This window comes from Hydra viridissima, unplaced genomic scaffold (genome assembly GCF_058129835.1).
Source record: "Hydra viridissima isolate aposymbiotic clone 2 unplaced genomic scaffold, HvirCarnegie_v1 scaffold_1, whole genome shotgun sequence".
NCBI lineage: Eukaryota > Metazoa > Cnidaria > Hydrozoa > Anthoathecata > Hydridae > Hydra > Hydra viridissima.
Window position 1 is genome coordinate 39,413,170 of NW_028324300.1, and position 22,419 is coordinate 39,435,588.

The window sequence follows — 22,419 nt, forward strand, 5'->3', positions numbered from 1 at the left end:
GTGACATAACTAAGTTACTTTTTCATCGAAAAACTGTAAACATTTTCTTGATTCAAAAAGAAAACATTCGAAGTTTTATTTTGCTTCACAATTTTGATGCTCGTGGTGACCAAATAAATATCTATCGCTTATTAATACCTTGCTTCCATTTGTACGGTGAAAGAAATTACGTTTCATTTGTAAGCATCAGATCTTCTCACGTGTTTGTATTCTTGCTAAGACAATTATGACCACCCTAAGTTTTTTGGTTATTGCTATGACCTTCACAAGTATTACCAAACATATAATTTTGTAAATAACATGAATAACTCGCAATGATTTTTAGAGCTGTTAGAGCTTGCTGCAAATCCATTACAAGCATATACTGCACACCGCAGGATGGGGTGCACACCGCAGGATGGAATGCACATCGCAGACAAATGATACTTATTCATCAGTAGTTATCAAAAGTTATCAAAAAATTTCCTTGGAAACTGATTAGGAAACACTGAAACTTTTATCGAAAAACTCCGAATTTCTCTGTTTGCAATCGCAAAAAGAAAAACATTTTTTGCGTTCCCCATTAAAATGATCTAAAAGTAATGCTTATGGAACCTTGTTTATGAAACCAAATTGAAAACAGAGTTCTTCAAGAACATTCGCAATAAGAATGATGCAAATTAGAAAATCATGGTACACATCATAAATGCAGACGATCCTGGAATGACTTCGGCAGAAGTGGAGCGAGAGCACGTTACTGACTTCGAGAAGATTGCTTATCATAGTTGCATATCTGAAGATCACTTGAATAATCGACCAACAAATAATATATTCGTTAGACTTCTAAAAGTCAAAGTCAAAATACTTTTAAAAGTGTTTGCGTAAATGAAATATACATTTCCTTTCTGCATGTATACATAAAAGAGTGGAGTTCATATAAAATACTTCATGTAAATGTTGCACCATTTACATGAAGTATTTTATATGAACTTCTCAGAGTCTTGGTTTAGCAAAAAAATTTGACGCATTAAAAAAAACAAAACGTTTCTCTCCGTGTTTAAAAAAAAATGACGCAGTTAATTGGACGAGAAGCAAGCAAGAATAACGTTATTTAAAACGTTTATCGTATTTTATAGTTGTCTTGTTCAGAAGCTTCTGAATAAATAAACTTTTGGTTGAGAGATTGTCGCAAAAAATAGAATAAAGTCTTTGTTTAAAGTAGGGAGTTTTGTCACGTGACATTGTATTGCGGAAAAAAATATACCGAACTTTTTTGAAAAACTTCGTCCAAAAAACGCAACAAATGATTTTATGTAGGTGTCGAAGAATTAAAACCCACCCATGAAAATAAATAGTATATATGTATATATAGATGTTATTTTTTTTAGAAAAGGTTGCACTACAATAATTTTTTTTGGGGACGTTGTTTTGCTTTAGAATTGATAAAGTTATTTAACTTCAAATGTTTCAGTTTTGTTTATATACAAGTAAATTAAGCTAATTCTTTCGTCCCCACATAAAAATAGATTCTGCAACTATTTATTTATTATGTCAATCAGTTTTTTTTTTGTTTTTGGTAGTCTAATAGGGTGGGTTTTTTGTTTTCTAAGTGGAAGTTTTATAAATTTCCCCCGTCTTTAGATATTTTATTGTTAACGCAACTTTTTACGCAAGAAAAAAAAAAGATAAAGTTTTTTTTTTCGGTGCCAAAAGTTTAACGAGAAACTTTACGGAAATATTTCATAAAATGTATATGAATTGAAAATATTAAAACACGAATATCTTTGGAACTAAATAAGCTACAGAAGTGGTTGAAACCATTTTGAAAATTAAATATATTAAGGAATCCGATGCATTTTAAATAAAAAAGATTTACATTGGCTATAAAAATTGCCTAAGCTCCCTATTTAAAGTGATAAGAAGCTGAATATAGTGCTAGTACAAATACTGGATTCTTTTCATCGATCAAATCTTGTAGCCGTTTTCAGTCAAAGCTTTACATACATCATTTGGGCATTCATTATTCCTATTCCAATTATATGATATCATTATGACCCATTGTTCGTCTTTGCAGTTTCTGATATCAGTTTGAGTTTGTTATTAATCGAGTTTCTCACTTTAGTCTTCTCCAACCATTTTAAGAGGTCGAAGTATGAGAACACAGTTAAAACTCTTAACGTAAAAGTTTAAACCTAATGAAAATAAATTAAAAGTTTAAACACGTTGATGACGAAGTTTTGATGACAAAACGACTTAAGTCAGCACGATAAGCAACATAACAAAAAAAACGAACATAAATCTAAAGACTTTTATTTACACAAATAATTGAGATCAAATAATATTTTAACTGATAAAAAAGAAAATTTTAATTGAAATTTGACTATAATTAAACATATTTTGTTTCATAAAATTAAAAGTCAATATTCGTCAAATAAATTCAACTTTTCCACACTAATTGTACTTTTATTAATATGCACTCCTTTCAGTTTTAGTTGTGTTTTAGTTTAATTGGTCATTTAGCGCTCCTGTTTACTTTGTCAAAAGTTGTTTCTATTTTCTTAAGTGATAGAAAGTACCAGTCGGAACATCTAGTTTCAATTTCGGAATTAAAACCCTTATAAACGCGTAATCGTCACGATCCAGGCGTAAACCAACAACACGTCGATTTCACGGGAATTTTACTGGAGTTTGACACGTTTTTCATGAAGTTTTAGACACGTGTTTATTGAGGTTTTAAATACGTGTCTTATAAGGTTTCAAGCACGTAATAAATGAGGTTTCAGTTTGGAACTTAAATCTAGATCAAACACGTGTACGAGACGGTTTAAACGTAACCAAAAAACACGTAGATTTTACGTGAGACGGTTTAAACGTAACCAAAAACACGTAGATTTTACGTGAGACGGTTTAAACGCAACCAAAAACATGTAGATTTTACGTGAGTTTTACAAATTCTGTCACGTGTTTATACTATAGTTTCAATTAAGCAAACTTTTAAAATCATTTTAGTTTATTAGAATAACTTGTTCGTTTAAGATAATCATTTTCAACGTACAACTTATATTACAATAAAGAAAACAAATTATCATAATAAAGGAACATTAATGTTCCTTTCATTATTTACTACATTATATTTATAACATAATTTTACTTTTCTTTATTTTCTCCATAAAATTAACGTAGCTATATTTCTTCAAAAATTTTACTTAAAATATATATATATGTATGTATATGTATGTATATATACACTTACATAAAGATATATGCATATATATTGATTAAAAAAACGAGAAACAAAAAAAAAATGCATAAATTGATCAGACTTTTGGCAGAAAGTGCTCTTTTTATTCCTTATGGCAGTAGCGTAAATCGAGGCGTTTTCCGGCCGGTCGACGTACACAGCAAATGCCATCGCTCCCAATGATGTTGAACTTCGATTCATCACTGAACAGGACAGTTCGTCATTTCTGCACATTCCAGTCAATATGAGATGTAGCAAACAGGAGTCTTTTCTTCTGTTTTTTTAGTGAAATCAGCGGTTTCTTTGCGTCGAGAAAACAATCCGACTTCAACAGCACGTCGTCTGATTGTTCGGTCTGATACAGGCAGCTCTATTGCTTTTGTATTTCGACTGATGATATCCAGGGATTCTTCTTGACGGATCTGGCGATCATAGAATCCTCCATATACTATATATATATATCTATATATACTATATATATATATAGTACTGTGCAAAAGAAAGTAGCACCTAAGAGAATTTTTATATATTCAAGATAAAATGTCAAACAAATTGAAATTAAAACAAAGATATATGTACAAACATATTTTTTTATTAAATTGTGTAATATAATACAAGTTTTATTAAAAACATTTAAATTTGTAACTATACATAGAGAATTAATATTTAGTGTGACCACGATTATTTACAATAACATCTTGGAGCCTTTTAGTTATACTTTTATACAGATTTTCAATAAATGTGATGGGGATATTATAACATTCTTCTTTTAGAACATTCCAAAGTTCATTTACATTCTTTGGCAACCATTCCATTTTCTTTCTGTCTAAGTAGTCCCACACATGTTCGATTATGTTCAAATCAGGGCTCTGAGGAGGCCAAGGCATGGTTTTAAGCACTCCATCCTTTTCCAGATTTGACAAAATAATTTTTAACTAATTTGCAAGTATGTTTGGGATGATTATCCTGTTGTAGGATAAAATAATCCCCGATCAGTTGTCGTCCAGAAGGCACAGTATGATTATGTAAAATATTTTTATATTTTTCACCTGTAAGCTTTTCTGTTATTCTAACAATGTCCCCTACCCCTTTTATTGAAATACACCCCCAAACTTGAATATTCCCCCCACCATGTTTGATAGTTGATGCTAGACATGGCTCTTTCAATGCCTCTCCCTTTCTTCGCCTAACATTCTGACGTCTATTCGTCCCAAATATTTGAAATTTAGATTCGTCTGTAAATAATACCTTGTCCCATTGATTTTTCTGCCACTCTTTGTGCTCTCTGGCGAACTTTAATCTTTTTTCTTTATTACCTTTGCGTAGTAAAGGTTTTTTAATAACTACACAGCCTTTTAATCCAGATTTTATTAGAGATCGTCGCACAGTAGATGCATGTACTAAAAATCCACTAGCTCTTTTAAGATCTTAAACGAGTTCTGCGCTTACTTTCTTGCGATTTCGTAGCGCTGTTATTTTTAAAAACTGTTCATCACATAGGCTTAACTTCTTGGGACGACCAGACCTCTTTTTATCCACTACATCACCAGTTTCATTATATTTTTTAACTATTTTTTGAACTGAGGCTCGTGAACAATTCACACATTTGGCTATTTTAACTTGACTTGCCATAAAGAGCATGCGTTTTATGGTTTGTCAATATGTTATGGCTGTCAATAAAGTCTTAGTGTTAAATTTATATCATCCCGGTAAATTTATTTTTTCCAATATTAATTATTTTTCCGATAGAATAACTACTTTTTTCCAGTAAGATGTTTATTTTCCGGTATTCAAACTTCCAGTTCAAAAAATATATAATAAAATTACCGTGGTGTTTACATAAAATAAACAGAGAAAAAAAATTTAGTTATTTTATCTAACTAGATATCTAGTTAAAATAACAAAGTTATTTTCCGCAAATGTTTCTTTTATATATACGAAATTTGTCATTTCTTAAATTAGGACTTACTTAAAGCATAGTACTTTGTTAGGTCACACCACCGTATGTAAATTTTTTTTATTTGTAAAATTGTCGATTTACGTCGTATTTATGTCAAAAGACATCGCACGATGTCAGAACAACGTTGGTAAGACAACGTCGTTTTGACGTCGTTATCGCGACGTTATAACAACGTTGTAATAAGTCGGTTGACATCGCCGATGAAAATCCAACGTAAACCCGACGTCGGTTTGACATCGCGTGCCCACTGGGTATATATATATATATATAAAACGAAGAAATAACAACTATGAATGGTACTTAAAGCTTAATGCCGAACGGCAATCATCACCCATGAAATACAAATCAAAAATATAAAAACCGTTATAAAATTACAAAAATTACTGTTGTGTGCTCTGACGTCATAATAGAAAGAGACGAGGAAAGGAAATAAAGAATAAGCGTCTGCGTCTCGTTCTTTTATTCGAGACTAGACGATCCTAAAAGCTTTGTCCCGATTAGCGATAAATATCGAGACAATTTTAAATTTTCAGTCGAAATCTGAGACGATACCAAGACGAGACGAAATGTCCCGGACAAAAAAAGAGCTTTACAATTTTCCGGAATTTACATCTTTTTAACGGGACATACTAGTTAATCCTTGATGTGAAATTTAAGTAATGAATTTCTGGCACAATTACCATTATTTATTTCAGCTGCTATTATTGATATTGTTATACCATCTATATAAACACAACTTTATCTATATTAATGGTAGCAACTAAAATCAGGGGGAAAAAAATACTTTTAGGATAGTATTTTCCACTAAAATATCGTGTAAGAAGGGGATAAATATGTATCCAAGGGCTAAGTTTCTGATCATTTAATATTGTTTATCGCTGAGGTCAGCATTCACTTCTAATGCAAGAGTTTGGTTTACACTCATATTTAAGGGAAAGGTTCTAATTTTTTTTGTTTCCTTTGCTCTCCAAGGACCACCCTTCGTTTACGGGATTTTCCAGAACCAAAACGGGTACTTTTATTGGTCAAAAAAATTTCTTGAAGCCATTGGTATTCTTTTTCTATAAAAGAATCATAATTTCTACCACGTTGTTTTAGTTTTTTCTTCACTTTTGAAATAAATGTATCTAAAGTAGCATTAATTTATGTTTTCGTTAAGTATATCCTTCCAAAATCGTAATTTATCCACTCCTAATTCACGTATATTCAGGATAAGATCTAATCTTTTTGTTGTTGTTGTTTTTAAAATCATTAATATATATCAGAAACATTTTTGAGTACTTTATATCATTTTTCACTTTACACTGGTTGACATTTTATGCTATTACTTATTTTACAATTATCACATTACGTTTCCTATAACGTTTCCTATAATGCTTAAGAAAATAATGTTACTTGTATATTGCAGGAAATTTTGAAGTTGTTAAGTAATGCTATTTCAAATATCTAGTACTTCTTGAATAGAAAATCATCATTCAAATAAAAAAATTTTAACAAATTTCTAAGTAGCATATGATGACAAAAGTATGTTTCTTGAAACCATATTTCATATGTTGAAACAAGTCATACAAGTAAAAAACTCAAATTCAAGAAATACAAATGTCAATGAGTCCATGAAAACCTTGTTTTCCCCCATTTTCATTTATTATGTTAAAAGATTATCTTAAAATTAAATATAGACTTTAATTTAGATTAAAAGTTCTCCATTTTTACTTAAAAAAAAATCTCTCATTTTTTAGATTTCTTTGAAAATAATGTTAAAACTTTTAACTTCTTTTAAACATAAAATTTAAAATGCAAGTTTTATGAAAAAACTGTTTTTACTTTTTAAATAAATGATCATTCTAATCTAATATTATTGAAAAAAGGGCACTATATTTAAAAAAGTATTGTGAGGGGTTTATTGCCATTTTTGTTGTTGTTTTGAGTCACTGTGCGTCATTTCTGGCTTGCAAAATAAACTTGGTTGGCAAAAGATTTTCTTCACTGCGAAAGCGCGAGTTAGATATCTAGTTAACATAATTGATATGTCTCGTAACGTTTCATGATTATCCGGGACACAACTTTTAAATTCCGAGACAAAATTTATCTCCCAATTTATAACTTTATTCCGGGACAACCCCTTCCTTTGTCTCGTTATTTTTTTCCGGGAAATTTCTCGTCTCGTTACGCTTGTCCCGGTTCATTTCGAGAAATCGGTTCCAAGATGCAGACGCTTAATAAAGAAAGAAAGAAAGAAAATAAAGAAAGAAGGAAAGAAAGAAAATAAATAAATAAAGAAATAAAGAAATAAAGAGATAAAAGGAAAGAAATTTGGAAAGGAAAGAAAAAAGAAAGAAAGTAAAAAGAAGGAAGAAAGAAAGAAAGAATGAAATAAAGAAGGAAGGAAATAAATAAAGAAAAGAAATAACGAAATAAAGCATTAAAGAAAAAAAGAAAAGAAGGAAACCAATAGAGAAATAAAGAAAAGAAAGAAAGAAATAATTTAGGCCTAGTCGCCAGTGTCAAATTTCGAAAGAAGAATTTTGTTTCTGTGCCTGCGTTTTGAAGCCATTTCGTTCCTCTTATTCAATAAGATACCTTCTTGAAACATTATAATCATGTACTTCTCATGCAGGCATAGCATGCAACATTTTGTGGCCGGGTTGTACAGTTTGTAGTATTTGATAATCTTCCACTTAACAACAGGCGTGAAATTTTCTTCTTTTATCTTCTATATCTCTTTAGGAAATTCCGTATCGTTCTTGTACTTTTCAATATTAAAAGATTTTTGATGGTTTACATACCTTAATTTGCAATAAAACTTAGTCTCGGATTTCTTTGTAAAATCTCAATTCTGTTGTCAATATAAATGTGTGAGCGTTTTCTTATTGTCTTTTTTATTTTTATAAGAAACCAATCAAACACTAGAAAGTTAGTAACTAGATAGTTTCTTATTTCAAGGAGGGGGGGGGGGGGGTTTCTTTTTTACAACTCTAAAAGTCTCTACTAAAAGTCTCTTAAGAGTTTCTTAAGTTTCAGATAAAATAAGTTTCTTATCAAAAAGTAATTTAATACTCCAGAAGATTTTGAAGGTTTCTGAAGATTTTGGGGCTTCTCGTTCAAGTTTCTTATAAACAGGTTTCTTATAAAAACAAAAACAAAAAACAGTAGCGTGTAATATTCAAATATAAAAATATGTTTTAGATACAAACGTTATATATATTTTATATGTATATATATATATATATATATATATATATATATATATATATATATATATATATATATATATATATATATTTAATATATGAACTTCAATAAATACGAATTCTCTCAATACTAATTTTTTATTTTATCTAAGAAATTTTCGCTAGATTATTGGTACTAGCATCTTCAGCTTTAATTACAAGTTATTAATAAATTAAATTACAAACAAACTTTAACGGTAACGTCACTTTTTAATGGCTTCTTTAAACTTCGCTTTAATTGGGCTTCTTTAATATTACGTAGGTATAAAAATTATGGCGTCCAGAACTTCGTTTTTACATATTGACCGTCATCTAAATTCATACCTCAATTTTTAGGTCCGCATTTGTTGAATTGAACTTCGATTGCCTCTCGAACTTTTCTTTCAAGTTTTTTGGTTTCTACTTTTAACGTCTTTACTTGATCCCATTTTATATTACATGAACATTTAATTTTATGATGCCCAATTGCAGATTGTTCTAATTTTTCTTCAAAAACATTTTTTTGTTGTTGTTTTGTTCTTGTTGCTATTTTCATTTTTGTTTCGCCGATGTATTTTTGTTTACACTCGCATTCTATTAGGTTGTAGCAATTCGTATTTATTGAAGTTCATATAGTAAATTTATACAACTCTCATACAAGATGTTGTCATTTTAAATATATATATATATATATATATATATATATATATATATATATATATATATATATATATATATATATATATATATATATATATATATATATATGCCTTTATAAATATGTTTATAAATTCATAAATTGCTGATATTAAAGTACAAAATGCAAGTTTTCTGTAAATACTTTTTTATTTCTACTCGTACTATTATATTTAGTTTGGATAAGATGTTTTTTTCTCTCTAATTGCGTAGCTATCTTTTTTTTATAAATAATAACATACACAGCCGTGTAGTAGGCCATGATAACATACACAGCCGTGTAGTAGGCCGTGTAGTAGGCCATGATTGTATTTAAAAAAGAAATTCAAGCTCTAATTAATATTGAAATTGGAAAAATTAGAGAGCAGATCGCATCAGTTACACCAACCCAAGCTTTCTTAGAAAGCATTGCGATCGATTTACAACACAAACTTTATTTAATGTCATTAACACTTATTTGATGGCAAGACTTTTATTGCTCCTGCTGATTCACCGTCCTGTGTCATTTTTGATGCTAGGATAAAAGCTATTTGAATGACATAAAATTGAAAAACCTTAAAACAAATGAAGCCCTGTACGATTACGGGGAATAATATGCTCGGATACGATTCTTCGCGTGTATTTTGTACATATCATCTAAACTTTCATTAAAAAAGTTTGCACTACCATTAAAAGAGCTATAATGCAACAAGCAATATAAATATAATGGATAATTTAAAATCACAAATGAATGGAAATACTGCAAGGTAATATTTCAAGACTCAGCTTTATCGGTAATTAAAATTAATTACACTTTAGTTAAAAATTTCTAGGTTATTTTGTGAACACTGACCGGTACAAAAATATTTATTTGGTACAATATTATTATTACTTATTTGGTACTATATCATTTTTATTTATTTTTTACTTATTTAATGCTGAAGCGTTTAAAAGTAATGCTTTAGATAGAGCAAAACTTAATATCGAGTTTTACAATATGCCATGCAGCCAGGGTTGGTACCCAAAAACCCAAACCCAAAAACCCACCCAAAAACCCAAGAGCAAAAACCCACCAAAAACCCAACTTACTGGGTTTTTGGTCTCAAGTTTTCCATTTATAACTTTTTCTATCATAAATTAGTTTCCATTTAACACTATAAGTTAGATGCTGCTCAAAAATTGTCCTTATGATAATAAAATAAGGAGTTGAGTATTATATATTTCATAAATAAGACTTTTTTTTCCCTTGGAACAGCAATATTTAAACTTAAAAATTTAAAACAAAGTCATCAAACAATTCAAACATCAGCATTTGTGCATCTTGATCTTAAATGTCTGTAAATTCGTACAAGCATTTCAGCTTTCTCTATTCCTAAACGATTTCTAATTTTGCTCCAAATCATGCCAAAGGATGAGAAAAATCTTTCAATGGATCCAGAACTAGCTGGGCAAGTGTACAAGTGCCGTAAAAACCTTGCAAAATTTGCAGGTAATTTTGAAGACTTAGACTCCTTCATTTCTATAATTTTCCACCAATTTGTTGCTGATGTTGTGCTTTTTACACTGTCATTAAATAAATATGTCGGAAAACAATTAGCATCTTTTAGTTTAAATGCATAGTAGCGAGGCATAAATTCAGGATAGATTTCATTCAACCATTCCTCAGCTTCTTCTTCTTGACTTCTATTCAATGTTCTTCCTAAGTAAATATTGAATATATCATCATATAAGTATAATATAACATTATATAAGTAAGGGTATAAGATTAGTAAACCTAAATGGAAATTTTATTTTCTGGGAACTCTATTATTTATTTAAATTTGATCACATTCAATTTTTTAATTTTTTTACAATTTTATAAGTTACCTTCATATTTTGGATCTGTTAAATTAGCCAGAAAATGACATGGAATGATTGCTTTTTTAAACCTCTTTAAAAAATCATTTTTGTACAGAGCCAATTTTTTATCATGTATGAGGCTTTGCCAAATCTCAACTGCTTCAGAGAATGTTGTATCATCTGCCTGCAACTACAGCAAACACAATAATTTAGTTTATAATTATGTAAATAAAGTTAATGGTGCCAGAAATATGTAGTTTTAACATATTTACTATATTCAAATTTAATACATCCAGCAAATAACTAAGTAAACTAAATTATAAACTTTATCTAATGCAGCACCAATAATTTTTAGTTGTGCTTGTAAATTAATTGCTTCTCTCTGTATTGACAGATTGTCTATTAATCTTCCGATTGAAGGATCAATGGACTCCATATGCTCACTTCTAATGGCAACATACAGGGAATGATTAGCTATGTATGTCTTTATACAATCTAATTGGGAGTTCCAGCGAGTGTCATTGGGTAGCTGTGGCATTAGCCCACCTTTTTCAATTAACCACCCCTATATAACAGTTGTTTAACAAAATTCAACAAAGAAATGTTAAAAGATATCTTTGTGCACATTAGTTAGGATCTCTTTTGCCATATTTATTATTTAGGCCTATATCATTTATGCTGTTTTATTTCATAACATTGCATCACAAAATATGATCAGTAAGTCAATAAAAATCTAAAATTTGGTACATACATGTGGTTGGTGATGATTACGAAAATATTTATGAACTTCTACAATATTCTTTATTATGGACTTTGAAGAGACATCCTTTTCAACTAAATTTAGAAAATGAGCAGAGCAACCATATGTTATCAGCTTAGGGATTTCAGCTTGCAAAAGCTCTCTCCTTTTAGACATTTTATTTTCATTGTCAGTGCATATTGCAAATACCTAAAAATGAAAGTATAAATATATTTATTTTCATTAGTTTTCTCCTCATTAGTTAACTTTACTTAATTCAAACTTTGAATAGACTTATGCAAGATTATTATGAAAATATTCTATTTAATATGCATTTTTCAAATTTTTATTGTAAATAAGTGGTTGTAATTATATATATATATGTATGTATATATATATATATATATATATATATATACACACACACACTTTAAATACAAAAGTTAGCTCACACTTACATCTTTATTGAAGGTTTCTTTTGCAACTTTGATTGCATCCTTAGCAGCCAGAGTACAATAATCTGCTGTTTTTGAATGGCTTCCAGCATCAACTGCAGAAATGAGATAGGGTTTACTTCCATTATGGATACTATGAGCAATTATAGGATCATTACTGACTGTACTCCAACCATCTTGAATTAGGGTAATAGCACAATCATCAGCAAGATCACTTTTCATTGAACTTATTACTTCTTTACTTACCTTTACTAAGAGTTCTGAAGATATCTGCTTTCTATTTGGTGGTTCATATCCAGGTCTTAGTTTTTTAATCAGTTTGATAAATTCAAGATTTTCAACCACGTTGAATGGTATATTTGCTGAAAAGAAAAACCTTGCGACTTGCAAATCCAGTTCATCCTTCTGATTACTTGCTGTTGTAGCAACAAATTTAGAAATGGATGTTTGTCGTTGCACCTTCAATGGATTTGAATGAAAAATTGAAGAATAAGAATCATCACTAATAACACTGAAACAAACTTGTTCTTCATCTTCTGATTGGTTAGACATATTTGATGCTGCAGATGTAGATGGCCTTGACTCTAAGACTGATATATTGCTAAATACTTCTGTGGAATCATTTGCACTTCCTTTTTTTATTCTTCTGCATTTGTCTAAATGGCTCTTAACTCTCTCTATTTTTTTAGTTATGCTCTCTTTGCAATAATTACATATTACTCTATTTGGTTGATCACCTAATATGGTCACTTCATTCCACTCATTAGCCTTATTTCTTCCTCCTGAATGATACTTTGGCATGTTGAAGGATATGTAATCTACTTATACTTTATATTTAATTAAAATTCTAAAATAATATCTATATTCAATATTATCTTAATGTATTAGAAAAAAATGTAATCTAATTACTAACTTAGCTGTTGTATAATTCAACATACCTGTAAAAATGAAAATAGCTTTTAGATAACTATAAGTTAATCCAACTTTATCACTAAAGATTTGTATCAAACTAGAGATTTGGTTTTAGCAAAAACCCAAAAACCCAAAAAACCAAAAACCCAAATACCCAGCAAAAACCCAGTTGGGTCGGGTTTTTGCTCAAAAACCCGGGTTTTTGCCAACCCTGCATGCAGCACAATACAATATGCCATGCAGTACAATATGCCATGCAGCACAATGAAAAGTTTTGCAGGAGGGTTATAGAAGGGGTTTTAACTAGATCTGCTACAGTGTACATTTAATTCAGATGATGAACTTGGTGTGCAAGAATTAATAGGATGAAAAATGATAGAAAAAGAATTTTAGTCATTACTAAAATTAGTGCGAGGAGGGAGAACTAAATTAAAAACAAAGTTTAAAAAAACGTACACAAGATGACTCATCAAATTTTCATATAAATAAACAATAAAGCAAAAGAAGAAAAGTTAAATACAACTAAGAAAAAACCTAAACACGAAGATGCATAAACGATAAAGCGTAAAAAATATAAATACAACTGGGAAAAGACGCAAACGCGAAGACTCATTAACCTGCCACATAGATAAAAGATGAATAGGTATTGCAACAGAAAAACAACCAAAAACTGTAAAAACTCAAAAAAAAAGTTGGACGGATGAGTTGTGGGGTTGGAAGGAGAGAAGAAAGGAAGACGGAGTTTTAAAAAGAAAGTTTTTAGAAAGTTTTGAAAAGAATTTTAAAAAGAGAGAGGATTTTGTGATTAAAAAATACTTTGATGAACAAGCAGTTTTATAAACAGTTTAATAAGTATTTGAGTAAAAGAGGAAAAAAATAAAAAGAAATGTTGATTTAAGAAGAACAACCAGAAGTTTCAAATAAAGGAGAATAAAAGAGAACGAAAAAGAGGAGTAATTGATATAAACAGTATTGAACACTGCAAGAACCGTAAGAGAATATTGTTTTGCGCTATATAAACGTTATGAACAAGAGTGCTAACCATTACACACCAACAGAACGTTTATTGAATTATATTTTATAATAGAATATACTAAGGATAGTAAACAGAATCTTAACCTTTTAACGATTAAACCTTGCCCATTTCTAACTTAAACCTTCCCCAAACCTCGCCCATCCCTTCCCAAGTAATCCCCACACCATCAACCTCAATCCCAACCTTCCATATACCTTTCCACATTAATCTAGAAACCAACCCATCCCTACTTCCTTTAATCCTAAACCTTACTGCATAGTAAGGTTTAATAATAGTTAAATAATGAATAAGTTATATAAAAAAAACGCCACCCTCACAATAGTTTTAAAATACTTCAGAAGAATTATTGACAGAAGAGGAATTTCATAATGGATCTTTGTATAAACTAAATTGTCTATAAACACACCACAGCAGGCAACCCTACACAAACCATTATAATTTGTATAAAAAGCAAACTACTCATGAAAACAATATTCAATAATCAATAAAAAATTTACCAAACTTCTCTTAAACATTCAAAATACATTTCAGTTCACCTAAGAAAAAAATGCACCAAGAAAATAAAAAAAAGTTTTTCACAAAAAAGGTCGTCAAGAACGTTTTTAGAGTCAATCTAAAGGAAAAACTATAAAATATCTGAGCTTCTAAGATTCACACAAAAGATTAGTCAAATAAAAGATTGGACTAGTGTAGCCAAAGTTTCAAAATAATAACATAAAAAGTAAAAATAATATAAATAATGAAGAACTTAATTATTCAAGCCCATGTAAAAGAGCGCTCTCACTCTCATCAAGACTCTCTTATTTAACTTCATACCTTCGAAAATAACCAATTAAATTTTCATCAAAATCCTCACAGGCACAAAAAAGGGATTCAAACATGTCTTCTACATCACGACTGTTCATTTTCCAGTTAAAAAATTCCACCAGTTTTGACTTTTCATTGTTAATATTTTTTCCCAAATACAATAATAGACGTTTATAACTCTTTAAAGAGTCTTTCAACTTCTTATACTTGCCAATCTTTGGATTTATTTTGAAAAACTTTTTTGCTAAATACATATTTTCTACCTCCAATGCTGCTGAAAATGCTGAAGTACCAAGGTAATTGAACTTAAATGGATCAACACCATTTGCAGCAAGAGCGAGTGCTTTTTCATGATCACTTCGATTACAAGACATTGATAGCCAAATCAAGTTATCTGCATCATTAAGCTTTCTGCGTTTAATTTTTTTTTCTTTTGGAAACCTGATTGTAGCAGAAATTAAACTAGTTGCATATTGTCCACCTATTAGCAAAAGAAAGTAACTATTAAATACTTTAAAAAAGTACAGCAACACATTGTTGTCTGATTTTGTTGAGTTGACACTTTGTTCAAAAGTTTCATTGTGATGATGTGTCGTTGTAGTGTGTTCACAACGTTCATGCATATGAGAAATGGCTCTGTCGCCCAGAATAATCACTATTATCACTATTATAAAACTCATTTTACTTTTATGAACCACAATGACGTAATGAGTTCTCTGAATTCCTTTAAATATCAAAACTTTTAGGTTCCTGAAACAAAAATAACAAAGTATGCACACTTAAAAATTTAAGCCCTTATCTACACCTTAAAAATTAACTTGTTTTTTTAAATGATAAAATTAAAAACAACTTTTAGGATTGCCTAATATTTATATAAATAAAAAAAACAGATCCTTTATTGTTCGTCACTGCAATATTTTAAAACGAAGTTGAAAACTGAGAAAAAAGTTTTACAGAGATGACACTACTCCACTTACACGCTATTACTCCCCCCCCCCCCCTCCTAATTTTACGATTGATTCTGATTGAGAATTTTATGTTTATGTGCTATTACTGAGTGAAACAAATTGACTGGCAATACATTGTCAGATGAATATCCCTCACAAAAAGAACAAGAACGTGTTGCAACTGATGATCAGTTTTGTTGAAAGTTAATGTTAGTGTGGTTAATATCAGCAATCCAATAAGATCACCAGAATAGTAATTCCCAACTAAATTTTCCTGAACATTCATTTCATCAAATAATTGTAAGACACAGTTCTTTTCCAGAAAAATTGTTTACCTTTAAGCTTAACACATAAACGATATCTTTATAGAAAGCGTTTAAGAAATTACAAAAGTATATCTTGGTCGGATATACTTTTGTAATTTCTTAAACGCCTTTTACATGGTCGAATCACAAACCCAGGCATGAAAGATGCCATCGGCGCCAACTAAAGTAGGGCACGAGAAGTGCCAAAGTTTTGTTTTCAACCGCAAAATATCGTCAGCCTGATTTCTACCATAAAAAAAAAGATTTTTGCATCATTATGGATGCGAAAGTTCTTTCGAGGGAAATCATGTCTTCTTGTGAATTTTAATTTATAACAAAGTTTTTGACAATATTTTTCACACAATCTTTATTATTAAAGAAAAAAAAGTATATGAAAAATTGAACTTTTATCGAATAATAAAAATGAATTTCTGTTGATGTCGATTGCAAAAATAAACTTTTTTGAAACATTCCCTTTTTACATGACAGATACAATAAAAATATTTTCACGAGGGGTTCACTTGTTGTATTGAAAGAAAGCCAATAGTTTAAAATATGTACTTTTTTAATATTTACAGCTTTAGTTGTTTTAAAGTTCATTGCAGTCCATAATCAATAAAAGAACTTTGCAACTTATTCCATAAAAATTTCAAAGATATTTTAGTCAACAAATTAAGAATCCAGCTAAAACAAACTGGCGTGATGATAATTTAACGCAATCGATTGCCATTTATTCTGTTCTATTATATTCAAAATCTTTATTGCTAAAAGTAAAAACCATGTTAATAATACTTTTAAAAGATAACTTTTAAACAAAAAAATAATCATGTTTCAAGATGGCGAATACTTGCGATTTTTGGTATATTTTCGCACTTTTAACTTCAGATTCGAGCACTTTCCATTGATTTTGAGACCTGTTTTTTTATACGAATCTTAATCAGCATAAAATTATCAATCAAAATCAATCATAAAATTAGGGGAGGGAAGGGGGGGGGGGGGGGTAAGAAAATGTAGTAGCGCCCATATATATATATATATATATATATATATATATATATATATATATATATATATATATATATATATATATATATATATATATATATATATATATATATATATATATATATATACAGTGCTTCCAGAAAGTATTAGCGCACTCGTAATTTTTTTATTATGGACAACTTCAAATCAATATAAATTGTAAAGTAATTTAAATTTTGAACTAATTTTTTTTTTAAATGTAAGGTAAAAGCAATGAAATTTAATTATAATGTCAAATATTGTCAACCTGCTTGTTTATTTTATGAGTTAATTAGAAGTTTAATGACTACTCGAAAAAATGTCTCAAATTAAGCGTGCAAAAGTATTAGCGCACTCATTTAAAATGCATTAGCACACTCGTTTAATTCCTTTGAGAAAAACTTTTTTGGTTAATTTTTGTTAAAAAATCTCTGCTGATTAATAATAATCAATAAAAAATATAAGAGGAATAAATTGAAGTGGCGGAAAATCATTTGAAATACAGTTAGTTAAAACTTAAAAATTGCAACAACAAAAATATGGGTTTAAGGAGCATATCAATTGAAACAAAGTGCCAAGTTGTTGGCCTGAACAAAAGTGGTCTCAGCAATCGAGAAATCGGACGTCAACTTGATATCAGTGAATGCAGCGTTAGAACAACGCTCAAAAATTATAATGAGTTTGGAACAGTCTAAGACAAAAGTCGCTCTGGTCATCCCAAAAAAATGTCAGAAAGGGACGAAAATAAAGCAGTTATGCTCGCTAGACGCAACCCAAACATGAGCATAGCCGAAATCGCCTCAGACCTGAATACAGCGTTGGGTGCACATCAAGTTAGCCAATCAACAATTAGCAAGCTTATGAAGAAAAAACACCTCAATTCATACCTTGCAACAAAGAAGCCAGTATTAAGTATCAAAGACCGTCTCAAGCAAAGAAAATGGTGCAAAGAGAGAGCTGCATGGACTGTAGAGCAATGGAGAAAAGTAATTTTCTCGGACGAATCAAATTTTAAAATTATTAATCGCAAGAAAAGGGTTGTCGTGAGGAGATACAAAAACGAAAAATATAATCCTCGTTTTATCATGTCAAAAGTTCAAGGAGGAGGAGGTTCAATTGGCATTTGGGGCTGCATCGCTGGATCTAGCAATGGACTGGCGCATCTTTACACTGATCGCCTTAATCAACATCGATATAGAGAGATATTAGAATATTATTTAAAGCCATCAATGGACGTTTTCAAGGCTGACTCCACCTGGCAATTTCAACAAGATAACGCTCCTTGCCACACAGCACGCTCAATAAAGCAATACATGGAAGAAAAACGGTTGAATCTAATGCCTTGGCCCGCTCGCTCACCTGATTTAAATCCTATTGAAAATCTTTGGGGTTGGATAGACTGCAAATTACAAAAAAGCAAGCCCACTAACTTGGTGCAGCTCAAAACGCAAATCCAAGAGTTGTGGAACACCGTGCCACAAGAACTAATCAGAAAACTTATAGATTCTATGCCGCGTAGAGTCTTGGCCACTGCTTCAATTTAGAGGTTTTAGGTTGACCTAAATGGTACTCAAGATGTTTCAAAAGATATCAATACTTTGGGTATTGAAAACAAAATAAAAAGCGTTCCTTTTTTGGATTTATACACTTTTTTAAATAATCGCTTTGCAAAAGAAATTTTAACTCAGTAGCGGATCATGCGTTTTTTGGTGTTTTAGATACCAAATTATAAACATAGAGTAAACTCCAAACATTTATATGTTTATACTAGTGTCAAAACAAGGAAGTTTTGTCAAAATATCAAAATATTTGGAGCCTGGGAACTAAAAAGCCCTTTAAATCTTGCCCCCTGCTCTAAAGTGGAGAGCAACAAGTTCATAATTTTTGTTATAAACTATTCTTAACTAAATTCATATTAATTTAAAAATTTCAAATTTTATGAAAAAATCTTTTATAGTTCAAGAATTATGTCAATCTTAAAATTGTAACCCCCTCAAATTGAGGGGGGTTAAAACTTTAAATGGCCATCATTTTTGAACGCTATAAAATTATTGCACAAAATTTAAAATTTTTTATAAATAATGACCTTAGTTAAGAATAGTAAAAATTTTTTTTTTCTTACTCGTTGCTCCCACGTTTGGGGCAAGGGGGGCAAAAAATTAGGGTTGTTACTGTTCCCAGGCTCCAATTAACCCAATAATATGCAAAACATCCTTATTTGACATAAACATAAACATATAAATGTTTGGATTTTATCTTATGTTTGGAAGTTAGCTTTCTCAGACAAAACAAAAACACAGAATCCACCCTCTGTCTCAACTATATAAAAATGCCTTTGTTGTTATTTTTAGCTTTATTTTACACCTGAAAAGGTCTCTGCATTAGAACTGTTTGAAAATTTACTTTGCATTAAAAATACTTTGCAAAAATGGAAAGTTGAGGACTTTTCAAAGTTTGACTAGTTGGTATCAGAAATTTATTGAGGATGGGGAACTTAATAAGGATATGAAAAGCTATAAAAGTGTTGTTCGACCATGCCTAATTGAAGAATCTAGAGAAACTCTTGTTATTGATATAGTTCCTCCTCCTGAATTACATTTGTTTGAACATATTGTTACACAAATATCAGATGTTTTGATGGCTGAGGAGTCAATTAAAAAATTCCTAATTAGTAAAAATGTAACTAGGCACGGTTACAATGGAGGAGGATTTGATGGACCTAACTGTCAAAAAGTACTTTCTTGCTTGGATGAACTCATAACTATAGCTCCACTTCTGATGATACCTTGTATTGAGACTTTAAGGAAATTCAAAATCGGTATGCAATCAGTTAATTACTTTTTCACTTATAGTTTATAAGTAATTATAAACATAATTCCTTAGAATTTGTTCATTTTAGTGACAGAAGGATGTTTTGGAATGAAGCTATCTCTTGAGTTCAGCAGAGATATTCAGGAATTTGTCTCTGAAATGTGCAACTTGCATAAGTATCTGATAGAATACACGACACACAAGATCTGTCTAGGTTGGAAATTTCACATCATACAGTCACACCTCGTCATGTTTCTTGAAAGAAAAAACAAACCCTTGGGTATTTTCAGTGAGCAAAGCTGTGAAGCTGTGCACAAAACCATTAACAAGACAATGAAAAGATTTGCAGCTTCGGAGCTGAGCAAATGCCATGGAGAAAAGCTTCGTAAAATGGCCGTAACCTACTCTAGTATGAGGATGTGAATAATTTTATATACAGTACTAAATATTGGATTATTGTAAAATAAAGAAGTAATCATGAATAAAAAATGTTTGAAAGAATTAATACTTTGTATTTGTCTCAGTGTTGTTTCATTCTAGTGATATTCTTAGTTTATAGATAGTTGAGACAGAGGGTGGATTCTGTGTTTTTGTTTTGTCTGAGAAAGCTAACTTCCAAACATAAGATAAAATCCAAACATTTATATGTTTATGTTTATGTCAAATAAGGATGTTTTGCATATTATTGGGTTAATTGGAGCCTGGGAACAGTAACAACCCTAATTTTTTGCCCCCCTTGCCCCAAACGTGGGAGCAACGAGTAAGAAAAAAAAAATTTTTACTATTCTTAACTAAGGTCATTATTTATAAAAAATTTTAAATTTTGTGCAATAATTTTATAGCGTTCAAAAATGATGGCCATTTAAAGTTTTAACCCCCCTCAATTTGAGGGGGTTACAATTTTAAGATTGACATAATTCTTGAACTATAAAAGATTTTTTCATAAAATTTGAAATTTTTAAATTAATATGAATTTAGTTAAGAATAGTTTATAACAAAAATTATGAACTTGTTGCTCTCCACTTTAGAGCAGGGGGCAAGATTTAAAGGGCTTTTTAGTTCCCAGGCTCCAAATATTTTGATATTTTGACAAAACTTCCTTGTTTTGACACTAGTATAAACATATAAATGTTTGGAGTTTACTCTATGTTTATAATTTGGTATCTAAAACACCAAAAAACGCATGATCCGCTACTGAGTTAAAATTTCTTTTGCAAAGCGATTATTTAAAAAAGTGTATAAATCCAAAAAAGGAACGCTTTTTATTTTGTTTTCAATACCCAAAGTATTGATATCTTTTGAAACATCTTGAGTACCATTTAGGTCAACCTAAAACCTCTAAATTGAAGCAGTGTGACATGCCTTAAAAATTAGTGTTGTTATCGACTTCGACTAAATCGACTAAAAGTCGACTAGTCGAAAGTCGAAATTAGTCGACTTTGAAAAACCGAATAGTCGATTTAATCGACTTTGGGTTTCCTACTAATCGACTAAAAGTCGATTTAGTCGGGATATTATCCTAATATCCTTATTTCTATTTTTTCACTTGATTTAATTTTATCAATCTTTAATATTGTTATGATGCTGACCAATTAGTAAAGAGGTATCTTTATAAATAGTTTATCTTGTAAAGATAATTTATTTGTAAAGATTAAGCCATGTGTTTCAATATCATTCAAAGCGGTTTTTTTAATTTAACCAAAATATCTGAACATTGAACCTAATTTGCTGTATCACATAAACTTAACTCTTAACTACTGTATGTACCACCACTTCATTAATGTTTCCTTTTTCTCATTATACTAACCAGTTGATGCTCTTCAAAACAAAACGTATGGTAGGGTAGGGCGGGGCTAGTTGAGGAATTTTTACTAAACCTAATAGATCTCTTGAACGGTGCGTCGGATTTACATAACTTTTTCACTATTAGAAAGATAATTTTATTTGCTAAAAATTGCTTAAGAAAAAAAAGCGTTTTTAGATTTGTTTGAGAAAATATTCCCTAAAGTTGACTGAGCTGCTCATCCTACCCCACCGGGGTAAGTTGAGCAGTTGTGTAGAGGAAAATAAAAATAAAGATAGAAAGTTATAATTTTTTTTCTGAACTTTTGATTTATACGCATCATTTACTAAGTAATATTTAAGTAATAAAAAATTTAAAAGAAGCAAACATTTTATAGTTTTAAATCTCATTAACATATTTTTCAAGAAAAAGGGTTTCAGATATTATTTTAAATTGCTAAGAGTATTTAATAATGATTAATTTAAAAGTGTTATGGACCTTAAAATGTTTACCAAGCAAAATTTGTTTCTCCGTATCCGATATTATTATTAATTAATTTTTTTCAAACCTGCTCAACATACCCCGACTAGACTAGGTGACACAAAAGTGAGGTTATAAAAAGAGCTATAATACTTTGGGAAAAATGGCTAAGTATAATCGAAAGTCAAATAAATGGGTAAAATATCAACACTTAAGTG

The 22,419-nt window shown here is 30.1% G+C and overlaps 4 protein-coding genes across 4 annotated transcripts in view; 1 reads left to right on the forward strand and 3 right to left on the reverse strand.

Annotated features, from left to right (window-relative positions):
* The window catches only part of LOC149894923 (uncharacterized), a 156,838-nt gene that overhangs the window by 95,217 nt on the left and 39,202 nt on the right, over window positions 1-22,419 (reverse strand). The gene's annotated exons all lie outside the window — the stretch shown is intronic.
* LOC149894929 (uncharacterized) overlaps window positions 1-22,419 on the reverse strand; it is a 127,249-nt gene that overhangs the window by 31,792 nt on the left and 73,038 nt on the right. The gene's annotated exons all lie outside the window — the stretch shown is intronic.
* Window positions 10,363-13,208, reverse strand: LOC149894930 (uncharacterized). The gene is made up of 5 exons (XM_090080169.1): window positions 12,101-13,208; window positions 11,655-11,852; window positions 11,229-11,468; window positions 10,931-11,093; window positions 10,363-10,763 (listed from the first exon to the last, which is right to left on the reverse strand). Exons 1-5 carry the CDS (start codon window positions 12,896-12,898, stop codon window positions 10,363-10,365), a joined length of 1,800 nt encoding a protein of 599 aa, XP_089936295.1. The 5' UTR covers window positions 12,899-13,208.
* Window positions 19,618-20,443, forward strand: LOC149894931 (uncharacterized). Its single transcript, XM_090076790.1, has 2 exons — window positions 19,618-19,945; window positions 20,027-20,443. The coding sequence occupies exons 1-2, from the start codon at window positions 19,633-19,635 to the stop codon at window positions 20,359-20,361; spliced, it is 648 nt and encodes a 215-aa protein (XP_089932916.1). The 5' UTR covers window positions 19,618-19,632; the 3' UTR covers window positions 20,362-20,443.

Bases quoted from the DNA above. Each gene is read 5' to 3' on its own strand.
- LOC149894930 (XM_090080169.1), bottom strand. From the start codon at position 12,898: ATGCCAAAGTATCATTCAGGAGGAAGAAATAAGGCTAATGAGTGGAAT. The intron at 11,469-11,654 runs GTATGTACCAAA...ACTGTTATATAG, and splicing joins GTAATCATCACCAACCACAT to GGGTGGTTAATTGAAAAAGG. The intron at 11,094-11,228 runs GTTTATAATTTA...TGTTTGCTGTAG, and splicing joins TTGGTGCTGCATTAGATAAA to TTGCAGGCAGATGATACAAC.
- LOC149894931 (XM_090076790.1), top strand. From the start codon at position 19,633: ATGAAAAGCTATAAAAGTGTTGTTCGACCATGCCTAATTGAAGAATCT. The intron at 19,946-20,026 runs GTATGCAATCAG...TGTTCATTTTAG, and splicing joins TTTAAGGAAATTCAAAATCG to TGACAGAAGGATGTTTTGGA.